The sequence below is a fragment of the Leptodactylus fuscus genome, chromosome 4, assembly GCF_031893055.1.
Source record: "Leptodactylus fuscus isolate aLepFus1 chromosome 4, aLepFus1.hap2, whole genome shotgun sequence".
Classification (NCBI taxonomy): domain Eukaryota; kingdom Metazoa; phylum Chordata; class Amphibia; order Anura; family Leptodactylidae; genus Leptodactylus; species Leptodactylus fuscus.
The window spans coordinates 54,212,955-54,235,890 of NC_134268.1; the positions used below are offsets into that span (position 1 = coordinate 54,212,955).

Below are 22,936 nucleotides of genomic sequence, written 5' to 3' on the forward strand. Positions count from 1 at the left end.
CGGGTATCTGTGGCGCTCCCATTGAATTGAATGAAGTGTTGTCCACCAGATGACACTTCTGCATTCAGCCAGGCTGTGGTCAAACTGTTCAACAGGGCAGAGAATATGTGAATATAATGTACATGTGAATATTTGAGGAGATACAGTGGACATGGCCATGATCATGTTCCTGTACTTGCTGTCTGTTACTCATTGAAGAACTCTACAGTCAGCCTCTCGAAAGCTTGAAATGTCTTAGTATCCCTTTTATTTTTTCATGAACCATTAACCTCAATGTCCACAGAATAAATGGTGTGTGAATTCAGATGGTTATGTAATGTATATTGATGGGGCCACCTAAGCTGCACACCATGGGCTTCCACAACGGCATGTGAGGGAGCGTACCACAAGATGTCAGTATTGTTTTCCTCATAAACATTGCCATCCAAGCTCCTTATCATAGTGGGAATTGCTGAATTAGCCATAAGCTTTATATTGCCTTTTTAGATCACCATGTTAGATATAATTTATCAATCTATTAATTTATTTTTTTTCCTTTTTAGCAAATGAATATAGTCCTCAGACAGAGCTGGAAGAAGAGGAACCGGCTGAATTATCAGGTATGTAAGGAGACCTGTTACTACATATAGATGCCACGAGGACTAATCCGGTCGGTACATCAAGTCATTTGCCTCTGACTACCATGACTACCTCTCCTGTAGTAACGCTCCTCAAATATTACCTGTTGTTGTATAGATGATCCAGAACCAGATAGAGAAACTGCGCCGGAACAAACAGAAGAAACCGCCCCGGAAACCGTAGGTAAATACTCCCAACATCATCTTCTTACATTTATAAGACTACAAGCTTTTTTTTCTCTCCTTTAAATGTTATGTATTATGACTGATTTTCAGAGATTTGCCATCTTGTAGGGTCAATACTTTCTAGAAGAATTTCCCTCTAAAATCACTACAGTTATTATTACAATTGCAATAGTTCCCTTTGCAAATTATCTTAGATTTCCATTCTAACTCCTACCAGAAAACGGATGTGATTTATAATAATCACATCGAACGGAGTTGTCTTTGTCCCGTTTTGCCCACATTCACATAATGTGGCATGGATCGGAGCTTGTCGCACACATTTGGCACAAGAAAGGGCCTTCATATCACCTCTATTCCAGTTTTTTCATGATCAGTTCCCCCCTCTATTTCAATCTGCTCTGCCTTCTGCTCTATAACATGCTGCCTGCAGATTACACTGCATTTGTCACATGACGGGTTTATTTTAAGTCACACTATAATGTAGAATATTTTTGGTGCCAATTTTGCACATCATGATGCAAGCTCGTGAATGGGATTCACTTTTTGCAGAAAAAAAATACTCTGCAGATGGGCATGTCACATACCAAATATTACAACTAGCTCAAACTACTAATGATAACTATTTTACGTATTTTGTCTTTAAACCTAGAAACAGAAGAAGATATCGTGGAAGGTAAGATATACTTTATGTGCAATGAGATTACAATGATACTTTGTTACTATAAGGTATTTTTCTTGCATATTATCAGTTAGACGAAGGGTCTTTGCACAGTAAAAGGTTGGTTTTAATCACGTTCACTAAGTATTGTGTAGCTGAAAGAGCTGATAGATTGATGGTCAGTATTGGCTGCGTTCATGTATACTAAACTATGGAATCTATATTGGCGTATAACTTCTCACTTCCACCACCACTCTCATCATCATCATCCCCTTTGGATATGATATATGATTGAGATGAAGGTTGAGATCTTGTTGCATAGGGTTATATTGACAAGATGTATGTCTGATAAGAAGGCCATTCACTATAGCTGGCCATTTATTGGTGTGTTGATGTGCTCAGCTGCTCCTTCCCTTTAATAGTCTGCGAGCAGCTTAGACTGTATTCTCCGTGTGAGAGGTCCTTTTCATTTTTTGGCAGATTAGTTCTGTTTCTTTATACATTAAGAGTCAATAATGTAATACGACCTGGTTACTTGTAGGTCATTGGTCAAACTTTGTCTTCTAGAGCCCTATTAGTGGGTTCCAGTGACAGGGCCAGTCATCCATAACCACACTATGCACCACTTTACCATGCAGTCGGAGGTTTATTCACATAGCAATTACACGGCATGGTAAAGTGGTGTGCTGCCTAATATCCCAAATCTGCCCTGATAGATGATGATGGGAGAAAGAAGGATATGGAGATAGTCACTGCTGGATGTATCTGGCAGCGGGTATCCTCACTCTCGCCATGCATATGCAGCCGAAGCTAGGGTAGATCTTTATGAGGGTGTACGGAGCAACAGCTGTCGGCTGAACAAACGCAAATATGTTCAAATATGGACCCTTATAGTCTACACATCAGGTAGCTGCTGGCTAAATGCTTATTTAATTCCATAAGAGATAAGCAGCTGCTAGACATCCCCGGCAATGCTCTTCTCCTGCAAGTGTCCTGGAGGGTTGTCCCAGATGTCTTATGATATTGACTAATCTGAGTTAGGCTGACATCTAATGTATACGGCAGCACAATCCTTGGTCTCCGATATTAGATGCCCAGTCTAAAGTCTCCTTTGAGTCATACATGATTATCTTAGTGGCGGCGCCCCCTTGTGGGACATTTAGTAGCATAGTAGTCCCATTCCTATAATGCCATGCACAATAATGTAGGTCTCTGATGCTTCATTATGATAGTCATGACTGTACAGATGATGTAATAGTCAGTTGTTTGTACGGCCGTCTTTCTTTATGCCGATGTGGCAGAAATCCATGCCAAGTTGCAATTAGCTTTGTTAAAGTGTTGAGTTGGGATTTTTGTCTTTGGGTTTTTTATTATCGCTTCTCTTACTAATGAGATTAGGCCATTACATGCTACCGCCTGTTGTTTCAGCAGTTCGGCTTTCTCAGATATTCTTCTTTCCCTTCTTGTTACAGAAGTCATCACTGATGACAACGAAGAAGAGGTTAATGGTAAGGATGGCTTTTGTTAATGTAATAAATGTGGTGATTTAGGATTCCGCTCTTTGGTGAAGCAGTAAATAAGGCATCGCCAGTGTAAGCACAATACATTTCTAAGCAATGATATCGGAAATGCATATTAAGTGGATTCTGTGCAAGTTACACAGCAATAATTAGATGTGTCAGGAGATGATTAATGATCTGTAGAGGGCGCTTTAACTGCAGAAAGCATATTCAGTGTAAATAAGGCGATATTGCAAAATGCAAGTGAGCAGATATTTACAGTATATACAGGGTTCTCATTATATGTAAGAACTATAAATTATACAGCGTGATCAATGTCTGTTGGGCCTAGCAAATATTACTTGGTATTGTAGTATTGGACAAACTTCTTGATTATTAGGAATAGAACTATATACTATAATGCTACAAGTAATGCACATGCTGTTTGCATTCATCTGAATGGAGGTAAAAGGAACAATTTGTCCAAAACTGATACTGTGTTATCTCTGTCTGAGTCTAAGCTGAGTGGTTTCCAGGTCTGTGTGTCCTTTGACGGATCCGAATAGCTCTACAAATATTGGACCATCACACTTGGTCATGTATATGAAGCTTTAGTTCTCATTTACATGACTGTTCATCAGATCTGTCTATTGGCAACAGATCTGTGATAAACAAATGGCACAAAAATGTCAGTTTTTTTTTTTTTCTCTCCACTGATCCATAGACTTCAGTTGCTTGCTCAGGTCTGTGAAAATAGGACTCCCTCTTTAAAAAAAAAAACAACAAAACCTTGTACACAAGCCCATAAAAAAGCCGTAACACAGTGTATCGGTCTTGGATATACAGTATTTAGAGGAAATTGTGCGATAATGTAACCTCTCCCTATAATAACTACTGTTGTCTGCGTGCTAGATTTAGATTTTTGTCTAGTTTGGATCTTCCGTAGCCAATACTTTCATTACTTGAATGTGCAATGCTTGTGACATTTTGAGCTCATGCATATGTCATTTGTTTAACATTCTAGATGCTCCTTTACCTAGTGAGCCACATGAATCAGTAGGTAAGTGCTTCGATCTCTATTATAAAGGGTCTTGTATTGCCTTTGTGTGAAAACTTGTCTGATCTTTGATCCTTTTAACCTTCTGATATTAGATGACCAGGGGTCCAACCCTGGGCAGCCCCACAGTCAGCTGTTCAAAGGAGCCCCAGTGCTGCGTAAATGGCACAGTAGCCGCAAGGAAAACTGTAAGCTCAGTCCCATTTAAGTGAATAGGATGGAGCTTGCAGTAAATTTTTGGCTACTGTGCAGTTTACCCTGAATGTGATCTGCGATTATCAAGATACATCACTACACAGTGGATAAAGCCATCCGCTTCCTGCTCCGTCACTGTACTGTATAGTTCTCGTGGCAGCTGAGAACAGCTGACTGATCGCTGGGGTCTGACATCCACACCAGATATTTACAGCCTGTCCTGAAAATATAAAATGCACAGAGAAGCCCTTTAACTGTTCGAATATGTCCTTTTTGACTGTTCAGCTCCTGTTATGGAAAATAAAGAATCATTTGTATATACACTCACCGGCCACTTTATTAGGTACACCTGTCCAACTGCTCGTTAACACTTAATTTCTAACCAGCCAATCACATGGCGGCAACTCAGTGCATTTAGGCATGTAGACATGGTCAAGACAATCTCCTGCAGTTCAAACCGAGCATCAGTATGGGGAAGAAAGGTGATTTGAGTGCCTTTGAACGTGGCATGGTTGTTGGTGCCAGAAGGGCTGGTCTGAGTATTTCAGAAACTGCTGATCTACTGGGATTTTCACGCACAACCATCTCTAGGGTTTACAGAGAATGGTCCGAAAAAGAAAAAACATCCAGTGAGCGGCAGTTCTGTGGGCGGAAATGCGTTGTTGATGCCAGAGGTCAGAGGAGAATGGCCAGACTGGTTCGAGCTGATAGAAAGGCAACAGTGACTCAAATAGCCACCCGTTACAACCAAGGTAGCCAGAAGAGCATCTCTGAACGCACAGTACGTCGAACTTTGAGGCAGATGGGCTACAGCAGCAGAAGACCACACCGGGTGCCACTCCTTTCAGCTAAGAACAGGAAACTGAGGCTACAATTTGCACAAGCTCATCGAAATTGGACAATTGAAGATTGGAAAAACGTTGCCTGGTCTGATGAGTCTCGATTTCTGCTGCGACATTCGGATGGTAGGGTCAGAATTTGGCGTCAACAACATGAAAGCATGGATCCATCCTGCCTTGTATCAACGGTTCAGGCTGGTGGTGGTAATGTCATGGTGTGGGGAATATTTTCTTGGCACTCTTTGGGCCCCTTGGTACCAATTGAGCATCGTTGCAACGCCAAAGCCTACCTGAGTATTGTTGCTGACCATGTCCATCCCTTTATGACCACAATGTACCCAACATCTGATGGCTACTTTCAGCAGGATAATGCGCCATGTCATAAAGCTGGAATCATCTCAGACTGGTTTCTTGAACATGACAATGAGTTCACTGTACTCCAATGGCCTCCACAGTCACCAGATCTCAATCCAATAGAGCATCTTTGGGATGTGGTGGAACGGGAGATTCGCATCATGGATGTGCAGCCGACAAATCTGCGGCAACTGTGTGATGCCATCATGTCAATATGGACCAAAATCTCTGAGGAATGCTTCCAGCACCTTGTTGAATCTATGCCACGAAGAATTGAGGCAGTTCTGAAGGCAAAAGGGGGTCCATTCCGTTACTAGCATGGTGTACCTAATAAAGTGGCCGGTGAGTGTATATTGCCCATGGACTGATCATAGGTTTTGTTTTTTCTTGTGCAGAAGCTCATAGTGAAGAGCCCGAGAGCTGTAAGTATTCATAGGGACCTAACCGAGATTTGTTCTGTGGATGTTAAATGTTGAAAATAGAAATACCCTTTTAAGAATTAGAACATTTATGTATATTGAAATCTATACTATATATACATTATATATATATATATATATATATATATATATATATATATATATATATAATATTGTGGACTTTATCATGAATATTTTATAAATGCACTACTGCCCCATCTCCACATCCACTGCTGTTAGGGAATGTTCACACTACTGTTTGTGAACTTCCTTTGCTCTCATCCATCGTTGAATAAGCACAATGGACATAAACGGCCATAGAGTAATTTCTATTTCCATTTAATATAATGTAAAAAGCTTTCTTCCATCATGGTTGTTTACTATTGTAACAGAAGAAAAAGTTCTGCCCTTCAGTCATTATGTTGCTTTTCTTGTCCATTGCTCTTATCCTACTGAGCGCAACGGACATTAATAATAGAAGAGTGAACTTACTTAGGAATTATGAAAAGAGCTGTACGGTGAGTTCTAAAAGAGAGGAGACATCTTTGTTTATGGGTCACCTGGATGTGGCAGCTAGAGGTCTCCTCACCAGGCAAGAAGTTGGTCAGGGGAAACTATTACGTGTTACAGGATTGAGAGGTGGCATCCGCATATACTGTATCAGATATGCCATAAGTGTCTATAAATGGGGAAGCCCTTTTCAAGGACTGTATCCACTTTTTATTCTATCACTTGTTTTTTTTTTGTTTTTTTTTCATGTACTTTGTGAAATCTAAGCTGCAGTCTTACATAGCACGTTATATAAGTCCCTTCTATATCAGTAGTTTATGGTTATGTCCTTTGTACTCGCAAAAAACGAAATCCCCATCACTTGTATTGACGCTATTACTTCGCAGCAGGGTTTCATGGGATGTTTGCTTTGCAGCACAAAAGTACTAACAGAAAAATCCTATATGTGTCTTTATTGCACTTGGTGTTTGTTTTCTTTGCAGCAATAATCTTTCTATTTTCTTCTAGCTCATGAGCATAGTGAAGTAGAACATAATGAAATTCCTGGTAAGGATCAAATTGCACTTTAATAGTGTTATGATGTTATTTCTGGTTTTACTTGCCTTTTTATTTTTCACTACATGCTCTAAATGAAGAGAACTATGGAAGACAATTTTACTGTAAGACAAACACAGTCTAGACCGTCTGAAACTGCGCCAGATTTATCTGTGTCTAAAGATATTCCAGACTTACCATCCAGCATGAGACAGTCAAGTCCAACTTTACACTACCACTATGTGGCTTGGTTTTCAACAACAAAGTGGCAACATACGTATTCGCAGTTTTAGTGCACGGGGTTACATCGTAAGTTCTGCGCCCTTTTGACAAGTCAGATCCCTTTTTTGCTGCAAATTTATACAGAATTATAGTGAATAGTAAATTAGGTGAACAGGCCACAAACCAGTGGGTGACACCAATGGATGCCAGTACTTGCTATTTAGCAGTGTCAAACTCTAGATGCCAAAAAGAGAGACAAACGTGTATGTATTAGACATAATTGCACACTTTTTTTCAGGCTACCAGTTAACATATCCATTTGTACAACATATTTGTTATGCACTTTTTAAAAAATAAATTTTTATGTAGATTGTGAGCCCCACATAGGGCTCAAAATGTACATTTTTTTCCCTATCAGTATGTCTTTTTGGAATGTGGGATGGAAATCCATGCAAACACGGGGGGAACATACGAACTCCTTGCAGATGGTTTTTTTGCCCTTGGCGGGATTTGAACTCCAGGACCCAGTGCTGCAAGGCTGCAGTGCTAACCACTGAGCTACCGTGTCACCCCTTGTTATGCACTTTTTAAATATTTTTACTTAAAGAGGACCTTTCATGTCCTCGGGCACATGCAGTTTTATATATCACTAGAAAGCCGACAGTGCACTGAATTCAGCAGTACTATCCATAACGCTGTACTGGCATTCCTTACCACCTAGCGATAACACTGGGCAGTAAGGAACGCCCACTCTAACAGTACAGTGCTATGGATAGTAATGTCTGGGAGACATTCCTCAAGGCCCAGCTAGACTGTCAAGAAAACCCTTCTGACAGTGAAGAGCTATCGGTAACTGCACCAATACCTCTTTCCCCAGGGCACATAACGGGAAAGCTGACCGTTCGAAGAATTCAGTGCACTGTCGGCTTTTTAGTGATATATAAAACCGCATGTACCTGAGGACATGAAAGGTCCTCTTTAAAGTGTAACTCTAATTCCATTTACAGGTTTGATGAACATTTTTTGTAATACTCTTTATTAATCTATCAAACTTCCTTTTAATAGAAAACTGGCTGTAAATTTCCCATTAACAATTATCTAATGAAGCATTGTTAGGGAGACTCTGTCCTACACATGTATTCAATGTAGTCATTGGAACCGAAGCATTTACCTAAAGGGGAATAGTCACTTCAAATGGCTGTATCTCCGGTTTTATACCACCTAGAAAAATGTGATTTTTATATGCAGCATGAACTGCTGTATATTAAGTTCAAATTCACGACTGTGTATTTAACTAGTGATATCTCATTCTAATTTTTTTATAGCTAGTACTTAAAACATTTGCATCATATGAAAGCTGAGATCTTTCGTATGATATCAGAACCATTTTTTTTTAGGTGGTATAAAACCGGAGATACAGCCATTTAAAGTGACAATCTTCCCCATTGATAAATTCTTTAGCTGTGCAAATTCACAATTTTGGCACTCTGTTAGGAAACTGTAGCATAATAAAAAAGCACCAAAATCTGGCACCATTGCAGAAGAGCATGTATTTTTGGAACAACTGTTTGTTTTTGTTTTGTTTTTTTCATTTCCCAGCGACTAAACTGTGCCAAATTGGCCTGAACTAAGTACACAAGCTAATAGATGGTATACATTTAGGGTCCATTCACATGTAGGAAATTGGCGCTGATTCTGGCTCGGAATCCGCGTCAGAATCAGTGCTGAAAAAAAGACTCCCATTGACTTCAATGGGTTTTGTTTTTTGGGCACGGATCCCACTGAAATCAATGGGAGGCGCTATTTTCCCATTGAAGTCAATAAGTGTCTTTTTTTTCAGCGCAGATTCTGATGCAGGTTCTGCGCCAGTATCAGCACCAACTTCCTCCGTGTGAATGGACCCATCAACTAGAAAGTCTAAAGATATTCCATATTTATCAACCAGCATCTGCTGGTATAAACCAGCTCAGAAGAGAGAAGTGAGTTTAGGTTCTTTTTATTTTATAGCCTCCCTGCTGCTGGACAAAATATATCACCTTTAAAGACTCTGATGCTTTAAAGGGTAACTTCTCACTCTCCAATCTGTCTCCACCTTCATTCTACTGTGTTTAACACTAAGAAAAGGTGAGATGAGATTCAGCAGTTAGGATAAAAAATCTAAGTCACAAGCAGCAGGACAGCCAGCTATGTGAAGGTGTCTATAGGCTTTATGTCCTGTTGGCTCTATTGTATACACTTTACATTGCCTTACCATATATATTTTTTCCTCAATGCTCTTTCAGGTAACACATTTACCTCCTGGACGTGTATAAGTGCACTGTTCATTCCAGTTTGAATACACATGCTCTCTATATCTTTTCTGGACCTATTAAGATTCTTTGTGCACTTATATTCCAAAGTTGAAAGAGTAAGCCTTATTTTGCCATCTTTAAAGTTTCTCATAGATCTTTTTTATTTGCAGAAAATCCAGTTGTGGATGACAGGCCAAGTGAAAAGGCAGAAGGTATGTATGTATATCCATTTGGGTATTTAGTGTTTGCGCTCACCAGACCTCAATGCTCTTGAATTTCCATGGACAGAAATTTGGCAGCTTGGACTGATCTTAAGCTGTGGAGTTTTGAGGGGAAACAATATTCAAGGATACTGTGCCATCAGTGATGGGAAGTCCCTAATTCCAGTGACCTGGAGAGGCTCTATAAAAAAAACTGTAATGCCTCAAAAGTTGGTGGCTGTATCCAACCAGGTGGTGTCAAAAATCAGCTTATATTAGTTTATTATAGTCCTATAGGATCCTGGTTCATGGTGAGTTCTCTGGAAAAATAACAAAACAATGGTTCAAGCAGAGGACAACCCAAATTAAGATTGTGGACGTTTTGTTACAGATTTCGCTGCAGTTTTTTTGACCAAAGTTAGTAATCGATTTAGCAAAAGGGACAAGTATAAGAGCTTTCTATATATTTCCTATCCATGTTGAAGCCATTCTTGTCTTTGGCTCAAAAACCGCAGCAAAATCTGCAACAAAAAAATAAACAAACTGCTTTTCTGCATGTTGGGGCCTTAGACTCAAGTCATTTTAATTTTACCATGTCTTGGCATTTTAGTATAATATTAACAATTCTGGCATTTTTTATGAGACCTGTGGGCTTATTTGTAACAACATAAGACGTTGTTCAGATCCACAGTGTTGTTTTTTATTGAAAACCGTGTCAAATCCATCCATCCATCTCTTGACCGACATCACCAATGCCCACTGAACCCCATTACCGCAGCGTTGTACCTTGAATTATGACTTAGGTCTGTCGTTTTTCTCTCAAATATGATATAATCTGCAGTGGAAGCTCCAAGCCAATGTAAATGTAGCCTAAAAGTAGACCATGACATTCAAAGGCTTAAGAGTCCAATAGGGCTTCTTCGACAAATCAGACAACTTTTTAGACCAGTGGCATTTTTACTTTCTATACTCTTAGCGGTTATTTCACCCAGCCCCTCTTTTTTCCCTATGCGTACTAGATAAACTAGTAAATTCTCCATACATCATAGATACTGTAAGCCAATGGCTGGTCAGGTAATGGAGGGGGTGTACATCTCACCCAGACTACTCAGGTGGGTGAGATGAGAAAACTCCAGGAATGTTTGTTCTCAGCAGACAACTTTCGTCTGCTGAGCATTTTGGTAAATGCTCAGTATTGGGCTGGATTTTTAGGAATGACAGGTAGGTTGGTAGTGGGAGCTGCCATTCCACCCCCCTCCAGTCCACACTTTGGGGATGTTCCAGCAGCGACTCAGCTGCAGAGAGTCTCCTCGTCAAGGAGGCTTAAGAAGCCAGCTCCAGCAGCAACACTTTGGGCAGAGCTTGGCTGTAGAGCCAATAGAGAGGGTCATATATTTGGAGCTGTGTCCTGAGTGATTCAACTGGCTTTTGGATTTCTGTTATTCTAGGTGAGGTAACCTATTCTATGTTTAGTTAGAGCCTAGCCGGGCAGGTATTGTTTCCTTTTGTGGCTTCACTGTATTTTTGAGTGAAAATAAACTCTACCTTTGTTTTGGATTAACCCCTTCCCGACATGCGCCGTAATAGTACGGCGCGTGTCGGGTCTGTAACTATGGCGACCGCCCGGGAGCCGGGCGGCCGTCATAGCCGCCGGGTGTCTACTGCTTTAAGCAGTAGACAACCGGCTCTAATGCCTCTGATCGGTCCCCGGACCGATCGGAGGCATTAACCCCTCCGGCGCTGCTGTCAAAGGCGCCGGAGGCGCCATCTTCCCGGCGGCGCATGGGCGCCGCCATTTTGGCCGGGATCGCCGGCTCCTGGAGCATGCTCCAGGGCCGACCCCCCGTTGCCATGACGGCCGACCCCCCGTTGCCATGACAGCCGGGAGCCTTGTTAAGGGCTCCCAGCCAGTCTGCAAATTCTCTCTTTTGCAGGCTGGTGTATACAGCCTGCAAAAGAGATGATGATTTTTTGCAATGCATTGCAATGCATTAGCATTGTAATGCATTGCATTAGTGATCAGACCCCCTGGGGTTCAACACCCCTAGGGGGTCTAATAAATGCAAAAAAAAAATAAAAAAAAAATATAAAAAGTATTAAAAGTTCAAATCACCCCCCTTTCCCTAGAACAAATATAAAAGTAGTTAAAAACTGTGAAACATATACATGTTAGGTATCCCTGCGTCCGAAATCGCCCGCTCTACAAATCTATAAAAATATTTTTCCTGTTCGGTAAACGCCGTAGCAGGAAAAATAGTCAAAAGTGCCAAACCGCCGTTTTTTCACTGTTTTAATTCTGATAAAAATTTGAATAAAAAGTGATCAAAGCAATAACATTTCCCAAAAATGGTAGAACTAAAAAGTACACCTGGCCCCGCAAAAAAAGACGCCCTATGCATCCCTGTACACCTATGTATAAAAAAGTTACGGCCGTCGGAATATGGCGACTTTTAGAAAAAAAATTTTTTAACACCGTTTTGGAATTTTTTTTAGGGGTCAAAATGTAAATAAAACCATATAAATTTGGTATCCCTGGAACCGTACCGAAACACAGAATACAGGGGACATGTCATTTTGGCTGCACAGTGAACGCCGTAAAACCAAAGCCCGTAAGAAAGTCGCAGAAATGCATTTTTTCTTAAAATCCACCCCATTCTGAATTTTTTTCCTGCTTCCCAGTACATTATATAGAATAATTAATGGTGGCATCATGAAGAAAAAATTGTCCCGCAAAAATTAAGACCTCATATGACTCTGGGAGCGGAGAAATAAAAAAGTTATGGGGTTTAGAAGGAGGGGAGTCAAAAACGAAAAACGAAAATCAAAAAATGCCATCGACGGGAAGGGGTTAAAAGAAACTGGACTTATGTGTCTATGCCACCCCACCTAGCAACCCCAGACCCTGACAATGCATAGATATACACCTATAGATACTGTATATAGGAGCAGCAGAAGTAATTTAGCCCACATAGAGCTGTTCACGTCTACTATGAATATGAGACAGACAAGACAAGGACACGTCTTTATTGCGTTTTATCAAGAAGATCAAAATTGTACAAAACAAGACAAAGCTGCCGCCTTTATTGGATTTAGCACAGGAAGTTCATCCGACATTTTAATATGGAAACTTGGCTGTGCTACAAGTGTTCTGATGTAATGGGCTGAGACATCAAGAGGATTTGATATTATTATTCATGCATTTGCTAAGGTTTTATAGAAAATTGAAATCTTTATAATATTTTTTTCCAGAACAAGATACAGAAACTTCAGAGGGTCAGCACGGAGAACATGCAGGTACATAATGTTGTCAATCTTATTTCTGTAGCTTGATGTTTTGGAACCAGCTATCTTGGTAAATTGCTTTTTGGAGGCTACACGTAGAGCGATAGAATGAATTGGGTTATGTAATGAGGCATCTTCATAATGTCGAGCACTGGGTAATATCACTTAATATGGCAGGAAGGAAGTATCAAGTAAGTATCCCATATCCGTATTATTGCTCCAGCTTAATCTGAGACCAAGTATTTCCCTGTCTTATGTGACCAGTTTATGCAATATGACTCAAATCAACATGCAACGTACTTCGGAGTAGAGCGGGCGCCATAGCTACGGGGTGTCTGCCATTGGACCTGTGCAGTGCATGTGATCGGCGATGACTCTGATCATAGACTTTAACTACTCAGATGCTGTGGTCAAATGTGATTGAGGCATCTGTGAGATTTTCACTTTCAATTTCACATTCAATAATGCGGCTGTTGAAATCACCCTCTTTCCATAGGTCACAAATTTTAGTGGGTTTTTTGAAGGTGGGGAGTAAGAAGCAAAAATGGAAAATTGCTGCATTCTCAAGAGGGTTAATCTAAATATGTCCAAAATTCTGTCTGTCTATGGCCGATGTTTCGATCTGTAGCAAGACATCTTCTCCTTGTGCCTGAATTGGGTGCATTGTTATAGGGGGTGTAGAGGTAGCACAGGCCTGGGCCCAATGGGTCCCTCTGGCACATAAAGTATACCACTATACTAAATAGCATAAGTAGGTAGGGGCCCCATTAGATTTGGCACTGGGGCTCAGGAGCTTCAAGTTACGTCTCTATCCAGGATGTGTGCTGGCTACGTACATTCATTTCTATGGGAGCGTACTATTCGTAACGGCTGTTTCGAATAGTGTTCACTCATCTCTAGTGTTTTTCCATTAATGACATTTGTCTTGTATCCCGATGATAGGAAATTGTGTCTGATCACTGGACATTCGACTGCTGAGGTCCCGAAGTGTCTAATGACAATAGAGTGCTAGTGCACATTTTTGGCTACTGCACCATTTACTTCTATGGAACTGATGGAGATTGCCGAACCAAAGTCCAAGAATATATGGAGCATGTGCCTGCACATGCACACTACCAATCCATTCCCAAGGATCAGTTGGAGATACCCAATGATCAGACATATAACCCCTATTAGAATCATAGAGGGAAAGACCATTTTATAGCTGGATGAAAGGAAGCAGAAGACTAAAGATACATAAAATCTTTACAAATACACTTTATTACTATTTTGTTACAATCTGAATTTTTTGAGTTATTCCCTTAGCGATATCTCTGAAGTTTGCTTTTCAGTTGTTTTCAATGACACGGTAGAGAACTGTGATTTCTCTGGGTTATCACATTTGCTCAGGACCAGGCAATTATGTGAATTTTTGCAATATTTTGTGTACCTACAGTGGGGCAAAAAAGTATTTAGTCAGTCACCAATAGTGCAAGTTCCACCACTTAAAAAGATGAGAGGCGTCTGTAATTTACATCATAGGTAGACCTCAACTATGAGAGACAAAATGAGAAAACAAATCCAGAAAATCACATTGTCTGATTTTGTAAGAATTTATTTGCAAATTATGGTGGAAAATAAGTATTTGGTCAGTAACAAAATTCCATCTCAATACTTTGTCATATATCCTTTGTTGGCAATGACAGAGGTCAAACGTTTTCTGTAAGTATGTTTTCTGTAAGTCTTCACAAGGTTGGCACACACTGTTGTTGGTATGTTGGCCCATTCCTCCATGCAGATCTCCTCTAGAGCAGTGATGTTTTGGGGCTGTCGCTTGGCAACACGGACTTTCAACTCCCTCCAAAGGTTTTCTATAAGGTTGAGATCTGGAGACTGGCTAGGCCACTCCAGGACCTTGAAATGCTTCTTACAAAGCCACTCCTTCATTGCCCTGGCGGTGTGCTTTGGATCATTGTCATGTTGAAAGACCCAGCCACGTTTCATCTTCAATGCCCTTGCTGATGGAAGGAGGTTTGCACTCAGAATCTCACGATACATGGCCCCATTCATTCTTTCATGTACCCGGATCAGTCGTCCTGGCCCCTTTGCAGAGAAACAGCCCCAAAGCATGATGTTTCCACCCCCATGCTTTACAGTAGGTATGGTGTTTGATGGATGCAACTCAGTATTCTTTTTCCTCCAAACATGAAAAGTTGTGTTTCTACCAAACAGTTCCAGTTTGGTTTCATCAGACCATAGGACATTCTCCCAATACTCTTCTGGATCATCCAAATGCTCTCTAGCAAACTTCACATGGGCCCGGACATGTACTGGCTTAAGCAGTGAGACACGTCTGGCACTGCAGGATCTGAGTCCCTGGCGGCATAGTGTGTTACTGATGGTAGGCTTTGTTACATTGGTCCCAGCTCTCTGCAGTTCATTCACTAGGTCCCCCGCGTGGTTCTGGGATTTTTACTCACCATTCTTGTGATCATTTTGACCCCACGGGGTGAGATTTTGCGTGGAGCCCCAGATCGAGGGAGATTATCAGTGGTCTTGTATGTCTTCCATTTTCTAATTATTGCTCCCACAGTTGATTTCTTCAATCCAAGCTGGTTGCCTATTGCAGATTCAGTCTTCCCAGCCTGGTGCAGGGCTACAATTTTGTTTCTGGTGTCCTTTGACAGCTCTTTGGTCTTCACCATAGTGGAGTTTGGAGTCTGACTGTTTGAGGGTGTGCACAGGTGTCTTTTTATACTGATAACACGTTTAAACAGGTGCCATTACTACAGGTAATGAGTGGAGGAAAGAGGAGACTCTTAAAGAAGAAGTTACAGGTCTGTGAGAGCCAGAAATCTTGATTGTTTGTAGGTGACCAAATACTTATTTTCCACCATAATTTGCAAATAAATTCTTACAAAATCAGACAATGTGATTTTCTGGATTTGTTTTCTCATTTTGTCTCTCATAGTTGAGGTCTACCTATGATGTAAATTACAGACGCCTCTCATCTTTTTAAGTGGTGGAACTTGCACTATTGGTGACTGACTAAATACTTTTTTGCCCCACTGTATATTCAAGTATATGTAAGGTGCTGCTGAAATCTGTATTGGAGCCTTTCTTAAAAGGCAAATCTTAGTATGGCAGGTTGAATGATGGAACCCTACACACACAAATATATGTCGTGGAGGATTTTGGGCACCATTGGTAGCTGTGTTTTTTGATGTTGTGTCAAGGTTTCCATTATAAACTGAAACCTTCTGGAGGTCTTCCTCAATGTGCATTTCAACGAGTTTTGTCCTCAGATGGACGGATAATAAGGGAAGGCAATGCTGATGTCATCCAAATCGAAAAACATAAATCAATTGAAGTATTTTGTAGTCAGGAAACCAAAACTAATCTGCCGCTTTTGTGTCGCCAAGGGGATTAATCCAGTGTCTCTGGATGGCCTTGGATACATGAATGAATTTGTTGTTGCTGTGTTGTGTTCCGATGGATAATGAGGCTGATGCCTGCCCAAAGGATAGCAAATTAATGTCTTCTGTCCCCAAGGAAACTTAATTTGGCACCGCTTCCTATCCCAGAGGGTCTTAATATGGTTACACTGAGGAAGGATTAGGAGTTCTCTATGCAAGTTACAGCTGAAATGGCGACCGCAAACATGAGCATGGTATATGGCCAAATAAAGGCAAATGATGAATAGTATGCATTAATAAATAGGAGAATTCACCTTCTGGGTTGTCTCATATATTGCAAGCATGTGATATACACTCACTGGCCACTTTATTAGGTACACCATGCTAGTAACGGGTTGGACCCCCTTTTGCCTTCAGAACTGCCTCAATTCTTCGTGGCATAGATTCAACAAGGTGCTGGAAGCATTCCTCAGAGATTTTGGTCTATATTCACATGATGGCATCACACAGTTGCCGCAGATTTGTCGGCTGCACATCCATGATGCGAATCTCCCGTTCCACCACATCCCAAAGATGCTCTATTGGATTGAGATCTGGTGACTGTGGAGGCCATTGGAGTACAGTGAACTCATTGTCATGTTCAAGAAACCAGTCTGAGATGATTCCAGCTTTATGACATGGCGCATTATCCTGCTGAAAGTAGCCATCAGATGTTGGGTACATTGTGGTCATAAAGGGATGGACATGGTCAGCAACAATACTCAGGTAGGCTTTGGCGTTGCAACGATGCTCAATTGGTACCAAGGGGCCCAAAGAGTGCCAAGAAAATATTCCCCACACCATCACCACCAGCCTGAACCGTTGATACAAGGCAGGATGGATCCATGCTTTCATGTTGTTGACGCCAAATTCTGACCCTACCATCCGAATGTCGCAGCAGAAATCGAGACTCATCAGACCAGGCAACGTTTTTCCAATCTTCAATTGTCCAATTTCGATGAGCTTGTGCAAATTGTAGCCTCAGTTTCCTGTTCTTAGCTGAAAGGAGTGGCACCCGGTGTGGTCTTCTGCTGCTGTAGCCCATCTGCCTCAAAGTTCGACGTACTGTGCGTTCAGAGATGCTCTTCTGGCTACCTTGGTTGTAACGGGTGGCTATTTGAGTCACTGTTGCCTTTCTATCAGCTCGAACCAGTCTGGCCATTCTCCTCTGACCTCTGGCATCAACAACGCATTTCCGCCCACAGAACTGCCGCTCACTGGATGTTTTTTCTTTTTCGGACCATTCTCTGTAAACCCTAGAGATGGTTGTGCGTGAAAATCCCAGTAGATCAGCAGTTTCTGAAATACTCAGACCAGCCCTTCTGGCACCAACAACCATGCCACGTTCAAAGGCACTCAAATCACCTTTCTTCCCCATACTGATGCTCGGTTTGAACTGCAGGAGATTGGCTTGACCATGTCTACATGCCTAAATGCACTGAGTTGCCGCCATGTGATTGGCTGATTAGAAATTAAGTGTTAACGAGCAGTTGGACAGGTGTACCTAATAAAGTGGCCGGTGAGTGTATAGCAGGTTCACTCTCTTATGCCTTGGTAACGCACAACTGGTTTTGTAGCAAGTCTTAGTATGATTGGCAAGCCCCCCCCCAAAATTTGGCATTCTGAATCAAAGGGGGAAAAAATACTTTAAGGCTAAGGGCCCACGTAGCGAGCTGCAACAAAAAATGCTGCGGGAAAAAAAGCAGTGGGTTTCACCGTGGTTTTTCCCACAGCATTTTTCTGTTTCAATTATACCTATAGGGAGACCACTGGCATTTCTGTAGGTATTATTGACATACTGTGATTTCCAAAATGCAATGTTTTTGGAAATCAGAGCATTTCCGCTGCGTGCATTTTTCTGAAAAGTGTTCCATTTTCCAGTGACTGTAAAACTTTGTAACCAAATTGCAGTGTTTGTCACACGGGACTCCAACCTAAAAGTGACTACGACAATCTTTTATTGGGTTTTTAGTAGGTTGAAGTGGGCTGATGCCCTATGTTTTTTGTTTTTTTTTTTCTTGACCTTCATTGACTGAATCCATTTTTCAGCCATCAGACAAAGGAGGGAGGGCTATGTGTATGTGTGATACTTAGGATTTTTTTTGTTGTGCTGTAAATCTCGTTTCTCATGCGTGTTCCCTGCCCTTAAAATGAGCTTAACCCCAGGCGTTAAAATCCCAATGACCTCCATAATCTGATAGGCGCTGACACCCTGAGCATTTTGGTGTTTTAGTTATCCAAATCCATCAAGAAATTGTAAAGATATAGTATTGATGCAAATCGGGGAACACTATCTAAGTGGGCGATCACACTGCATGATTGCACAGACCCCAGCCCCAGAGATACCACCGTGTTACTGCCCAATTGACTAGTTTACCCTATCTTGTATCAACACTTAAAGGGCTTATATCTTTGGAGTGGCTAAAAGGATAGTTTTAATAACCCAAACACCATAATGCCCAGTATATAACAGCACCCGTCAGATGATGTACCGCATGTCATTGGGCTTTTCAGACCTAACCCCAGATACTCTTTAGCTCTACATGGAGCGCTCTTTGTAATGCAGCTGTTATGGCAGAATTTTACATACGTGTCCACCCTTGTACTGTATTTGCATTAGAACTTCTCAAGAAACTATTGTTCTATGTCAGCAAAACGCCTACCAGGTTTCAGTTTACAACATAACCATGGATGTGTTTAGCGTCCATGTCTAACTATTGTATAAGGGTATAAAAATTGGCCCAATATACTTTTGTTATGTGCTAAAATTCAGATCCACAATTTGTGAGGCACTGCAGGAAGAATTTGACATGCTCCTGTCCTGTTGGCAGGGGTCTAGCTATAAGGGCCAGCGGGGTACAGAGCTGGAAACTACTACTAAGGGGGCCCTCAAAGGTTCCTCTGCCAAATAAAATATACCACTATTCTAAATGGCAGGGGTCCATTACAGATTTTGCATTGGAGCTCAGGGGCTTCAAGTTATGGTTCTGGCTGTAGAGTATAAGAAGCCTTTCACATGGGATATATCTGCTGTGGATTTCTGTCCACATCATTTATGGTAGCAGCCAAGTGGATGTCCTATAAACTGATCTCCTCCATACACTGCCAAAAACAATCTGCAGCAGAGCTTGACCTTTTTGATAGCAAAATCCAAATGAGTAACATGCAGATTTTCCGAGGATTCACTGCAGATTGTTTCAATAAGGACATGCACTCCATTTGACCTCCATTTGCCCAAGCTGAATTACATTATTGTATGGTATAGGTCTTGCCATTTTGTTTGTAGGTATGGGTGGCATAGTTTTTCCAATATGACATGGGAAACAGAAATAAAGTAAATGCAGTTTTTTTGGAGACTTGAACTATTTTTATAAATACTTAGTTCACAGCTTGTTTGGAAAGAGCATGCCTGCAGATTTGTTTCCATGTTAATATCTTGTCCTCTAGTGTAAGATGGGCAATTAATGGAAAAATTACCAAAACCGGTTCAGTTATTACAGTATAATCTCGCTTTTAGCTCAATTTTCATGAGACCGAAAATGTCCAAACTGGAAATTCTGTTATATTCTGGGTTCTCTTCAGACCCAAGAGGATAATAAGTGGAGACCCAGGTTAGGAAAGCAATACTGCTACTCACCTCCCTTGGTCTCCAGCGTTGGATTTTCATCCTGTTCAGGCCTCTTCAGAATTGATAACAAATTCAAATTATAATGGGGGCAAATGGGGAATTACTTGCCATCGGGCCTTGGGATATAACCTTGTAGTAGTAAAAACCTTGTAGTTGTAAAAATTTCAAATGCCGATAGAGAAATGTGATAAAAAATAGATTTTAGTGCAGAATTTCATGGAAAGGAGACCAAATCTGGTAAAGTTTATTGTAAAATGTATTTATGACATATATACTGGCAGAGAAATCTGAGCGTTTAGGTACCCTTTAAGAGACTCCCATCATATATTATGTAGCTTGCCATAGCAGGTATCGCTTTTGTATCTGTGTTTTGCATTGAAATATTGTTTTTCTTGTTAGTGTTGTCTTGTGTCTAAGGAAGGACCAAATGGTGGGTGCACAGGTCCAGATAGGAATTTGGCTTTTTGCTGTGACGTTGGTTTGGCTAAGCTTTGCTAGAGTCAGGTGTATAGGTAGCAGGACAGGATATTGGACCTCAGTATAGTTATTCAGGGACTTGGAGATGGTTGTATTCCTGTATAGTGCTCACCCCAGAAAGTACCACCGCCCCAACCACGCAAGTCTCTTTTGCCCGTTTACATGTATTCGTTGGCAATGCTTGCAAATCAGACCTGTTAAAAAGTTTTACCATATGATTTTTTTTCTTGTACTGATGTATTTGGTTGGTCCTTAATTTAGATCTCCCCTTATTTTTACAGATACTTAAGAAGTTCAAAAAGCCTGCCCCTACATCAAGAGGACCAGCCCTAACCAAATACTTCTCAAGGGAACAGAGGGTTTAATGGAACCCATGAAGTATATTACAAAGCAGCAGTTCCTGAGTCTCTGGGAGAGAACACTATCACATTAGACTATATTTCTAGTTTTTTTTAGGGTACACTTTTTATGTTTGACTATCTTTTCAAAGCTTTAGATAATTTTTTTTAGATTTTGATTTCATTCCAATCTAGCCGAGATCTGTGTGGGTTTTTCTTGTGTGTGTCTCTGTTTTTGTCGTTGCGTTTGTTCGTACCTACCTTTTTTAATGGACCGTTGGTTAATCTATTTATGAGGTAGAAGCAGTGGGTCTGTTTTGTTCTAGATGTTAATATATAACTTATGTCGTGGGTACATACCTAGACCTTATGTAGGCTTTAGGTGAGCCTTATGTGAGCTTGTGTAATTTATATTGACTAAATGGATAATTTTTGGAACACTAACAAAAAAAAAAAAGCTCATTGTTTTTGTTTTTTCTTTTTTTTTTTGTAGAATAATGTGTGTTCTGTCTTGTTCTTGCATTTTACCAACACACGTTCTACGTAGGTGTTTGTGTACTACAATGACATTTAGGCTATAATACATTACAACATGGGGGTTTATGGTGTGACTGGTTGACCCGTGTTTTTGTTCTACTTTCTCATAGTAGTAATTGAGTATTGGATAATTGCACCTTTATGGATCTTCTCTTGTGCTATGCATAGACAATCACTGCTTATATTTTATCAACGATATAGCAACTGTGGTCTGAGGTAGGTTCTCGGACTTCTAGTATTTTTCTACTGATCTCTTCCTCTGTCAGGCTGGACAGTACTCAGGGGTTAAGGACACATACTTGGTGTGAATAGTATATACTGACGTTGAGCCAATATTGACAGCACAGTGTAGACTTTCAAAGTGGAAGATGCCTTTGGCATTTTCCCTGACAACTGTGAACAGTGTTCTGAATTCATTGCCTTGTCATAGGACTGTGGACATCTGGACATTGGCGTGATGTTCTTTGTGGACAACATAAGCTATCAGTTTGAGCACACGGGTATTGTGTCCTGTAAAGGTGGCTCAGCCGTGTTCCTCCAGAAGTAGAGGAACTTTAAGATTTTATGAAACGAAACGTGGGGGTTGTAGAAACTAAAACTTGAACTAAATTTGTTGTTGTAGGAAGCACAATAGATGAATTTCTTATTGCAGAATTTTTGTAACATAAAAGTTTCTACTCTCCATAAAATTTAGACCCTCTTGAAGAACCTCCAAGATTAGTTTTAAGGATGTCCCTTTAACTTTATTGGGTTGAGACTGTTAACTCATTTTTAGGAACTTTGATAGAATTTGACATCATATCGCAACTCCTAAGTACATCCATAGGCTACATTTCTCTGGCCTCCATAATGGTTGCATCCACTAAATGTAGCTGTATGGATATGCCTTTTAAAGGGTTATTTACCACTAATGGGGTACTTACCTGACACCCAACCATCCCTAATCTTACTCACCATAGACCGTTGTCCTTAAAACATAACCAATGGTAGTACTTACACAGAGGGTAGAACTTTGACTATACATGTATCACTCCAGGTTAGGATGGGCGAGCAATAAGCTTTCAAAGATGTGATTTTTACTATGTAAAGTAAAAGAACAGTCAGCTTTTATTTTGTAATTTACTAATGTGTTTTTAACAGAGCCATATTTTATCAGAGGGATCAAAGATAACCGTTTGCAGTTGCTTATTTTTATGTCTACGATTAAAAAAAATAAATAAAAAAAAATAAAAACCGGGGTTTACATTCTTGCCTAATGCATTATATAGCTATTCCTTTTCCAGATGAATGATTGCGTGATGTCACTTATCGTGTTTGTATGTCATAATAAACATAGGTTGCTGCTGATGTTAGGAATGCATTATGCTGTGAGACGATTTTACTTGGAGCTTGTTTTATCCCATGCTAAATTTTTCAAAGCTTGGTGTTTTATGGAAGTGTGCCAACCTTCATGAGGTTTATAGGATTTTCAAGATAATGTACAGTAATCCTCTTTCGTATTTTTGTCTGAAAATAAAATACAGAAGAGTTAAACCAGCTCGGTGTCATTATTGGAGTACAGAATTATTTACTTTCAAGGGTTCTCGAGTTTTCATCAAAAGTTTAAAAATCTGTAATGTCTTGATGGGCATTCATTTCTCTGTCCATATATGCCAATTT

At 40.6% G+C, this 22,936-nt stretch overlaps 2 protein-coding genes across 2 annotated transcripts in view; both read left to right on the forward strand.

The window, feature by feature from the left end:
* The window catches only part of LOC142200234 (uncharacterized), a 312,476-nt gene that overhangs the window by 79,905 nt on the left and 209,635 nt on the right, over positions 1-22,936 (forward strand). The window lies entirely within an intron of this gene.
* The window catches only part of ASPH (aspartate beta-hydroxylase), a 116,516-nt gene that overhangs the window by 51,932 nt on the left and 41,648 nt on the right, over positions 1-22,936 (forward strand). Inside the window, exons 9-17 of the mRNA XM_075270411.1 lie at positions 543-599; positions 736-801; positions 1,453-1,476; positions 2,934-2,969; positions 3,985-4,020; positions 5,801-5,827; positions 6,842-6,880; positions 9,552-9,593; positions 12,831-12,875. Coding sequence (XP_075126512.1) covers positions 543-599; positions 736-801; positions 1,453-1,476; positions 2,934-2,969; positions 3,985-4,020; positions 5,801-5,827; positions 6,842-6,880; positions 9,552-9,593; positions 12,831-12,875 — 372 coding nt within the window. The remainder of the gene's footprint in view (positions 1-542; positions 600-735; positions 802-1,452; positions 1,477-2,933; positions 2,970-3,984; positions 4,021-5,800; positions 5,828-6,841; positions 6,881-9,551; positions 9,594-12,830; positions 12,876-22,936) is intronic.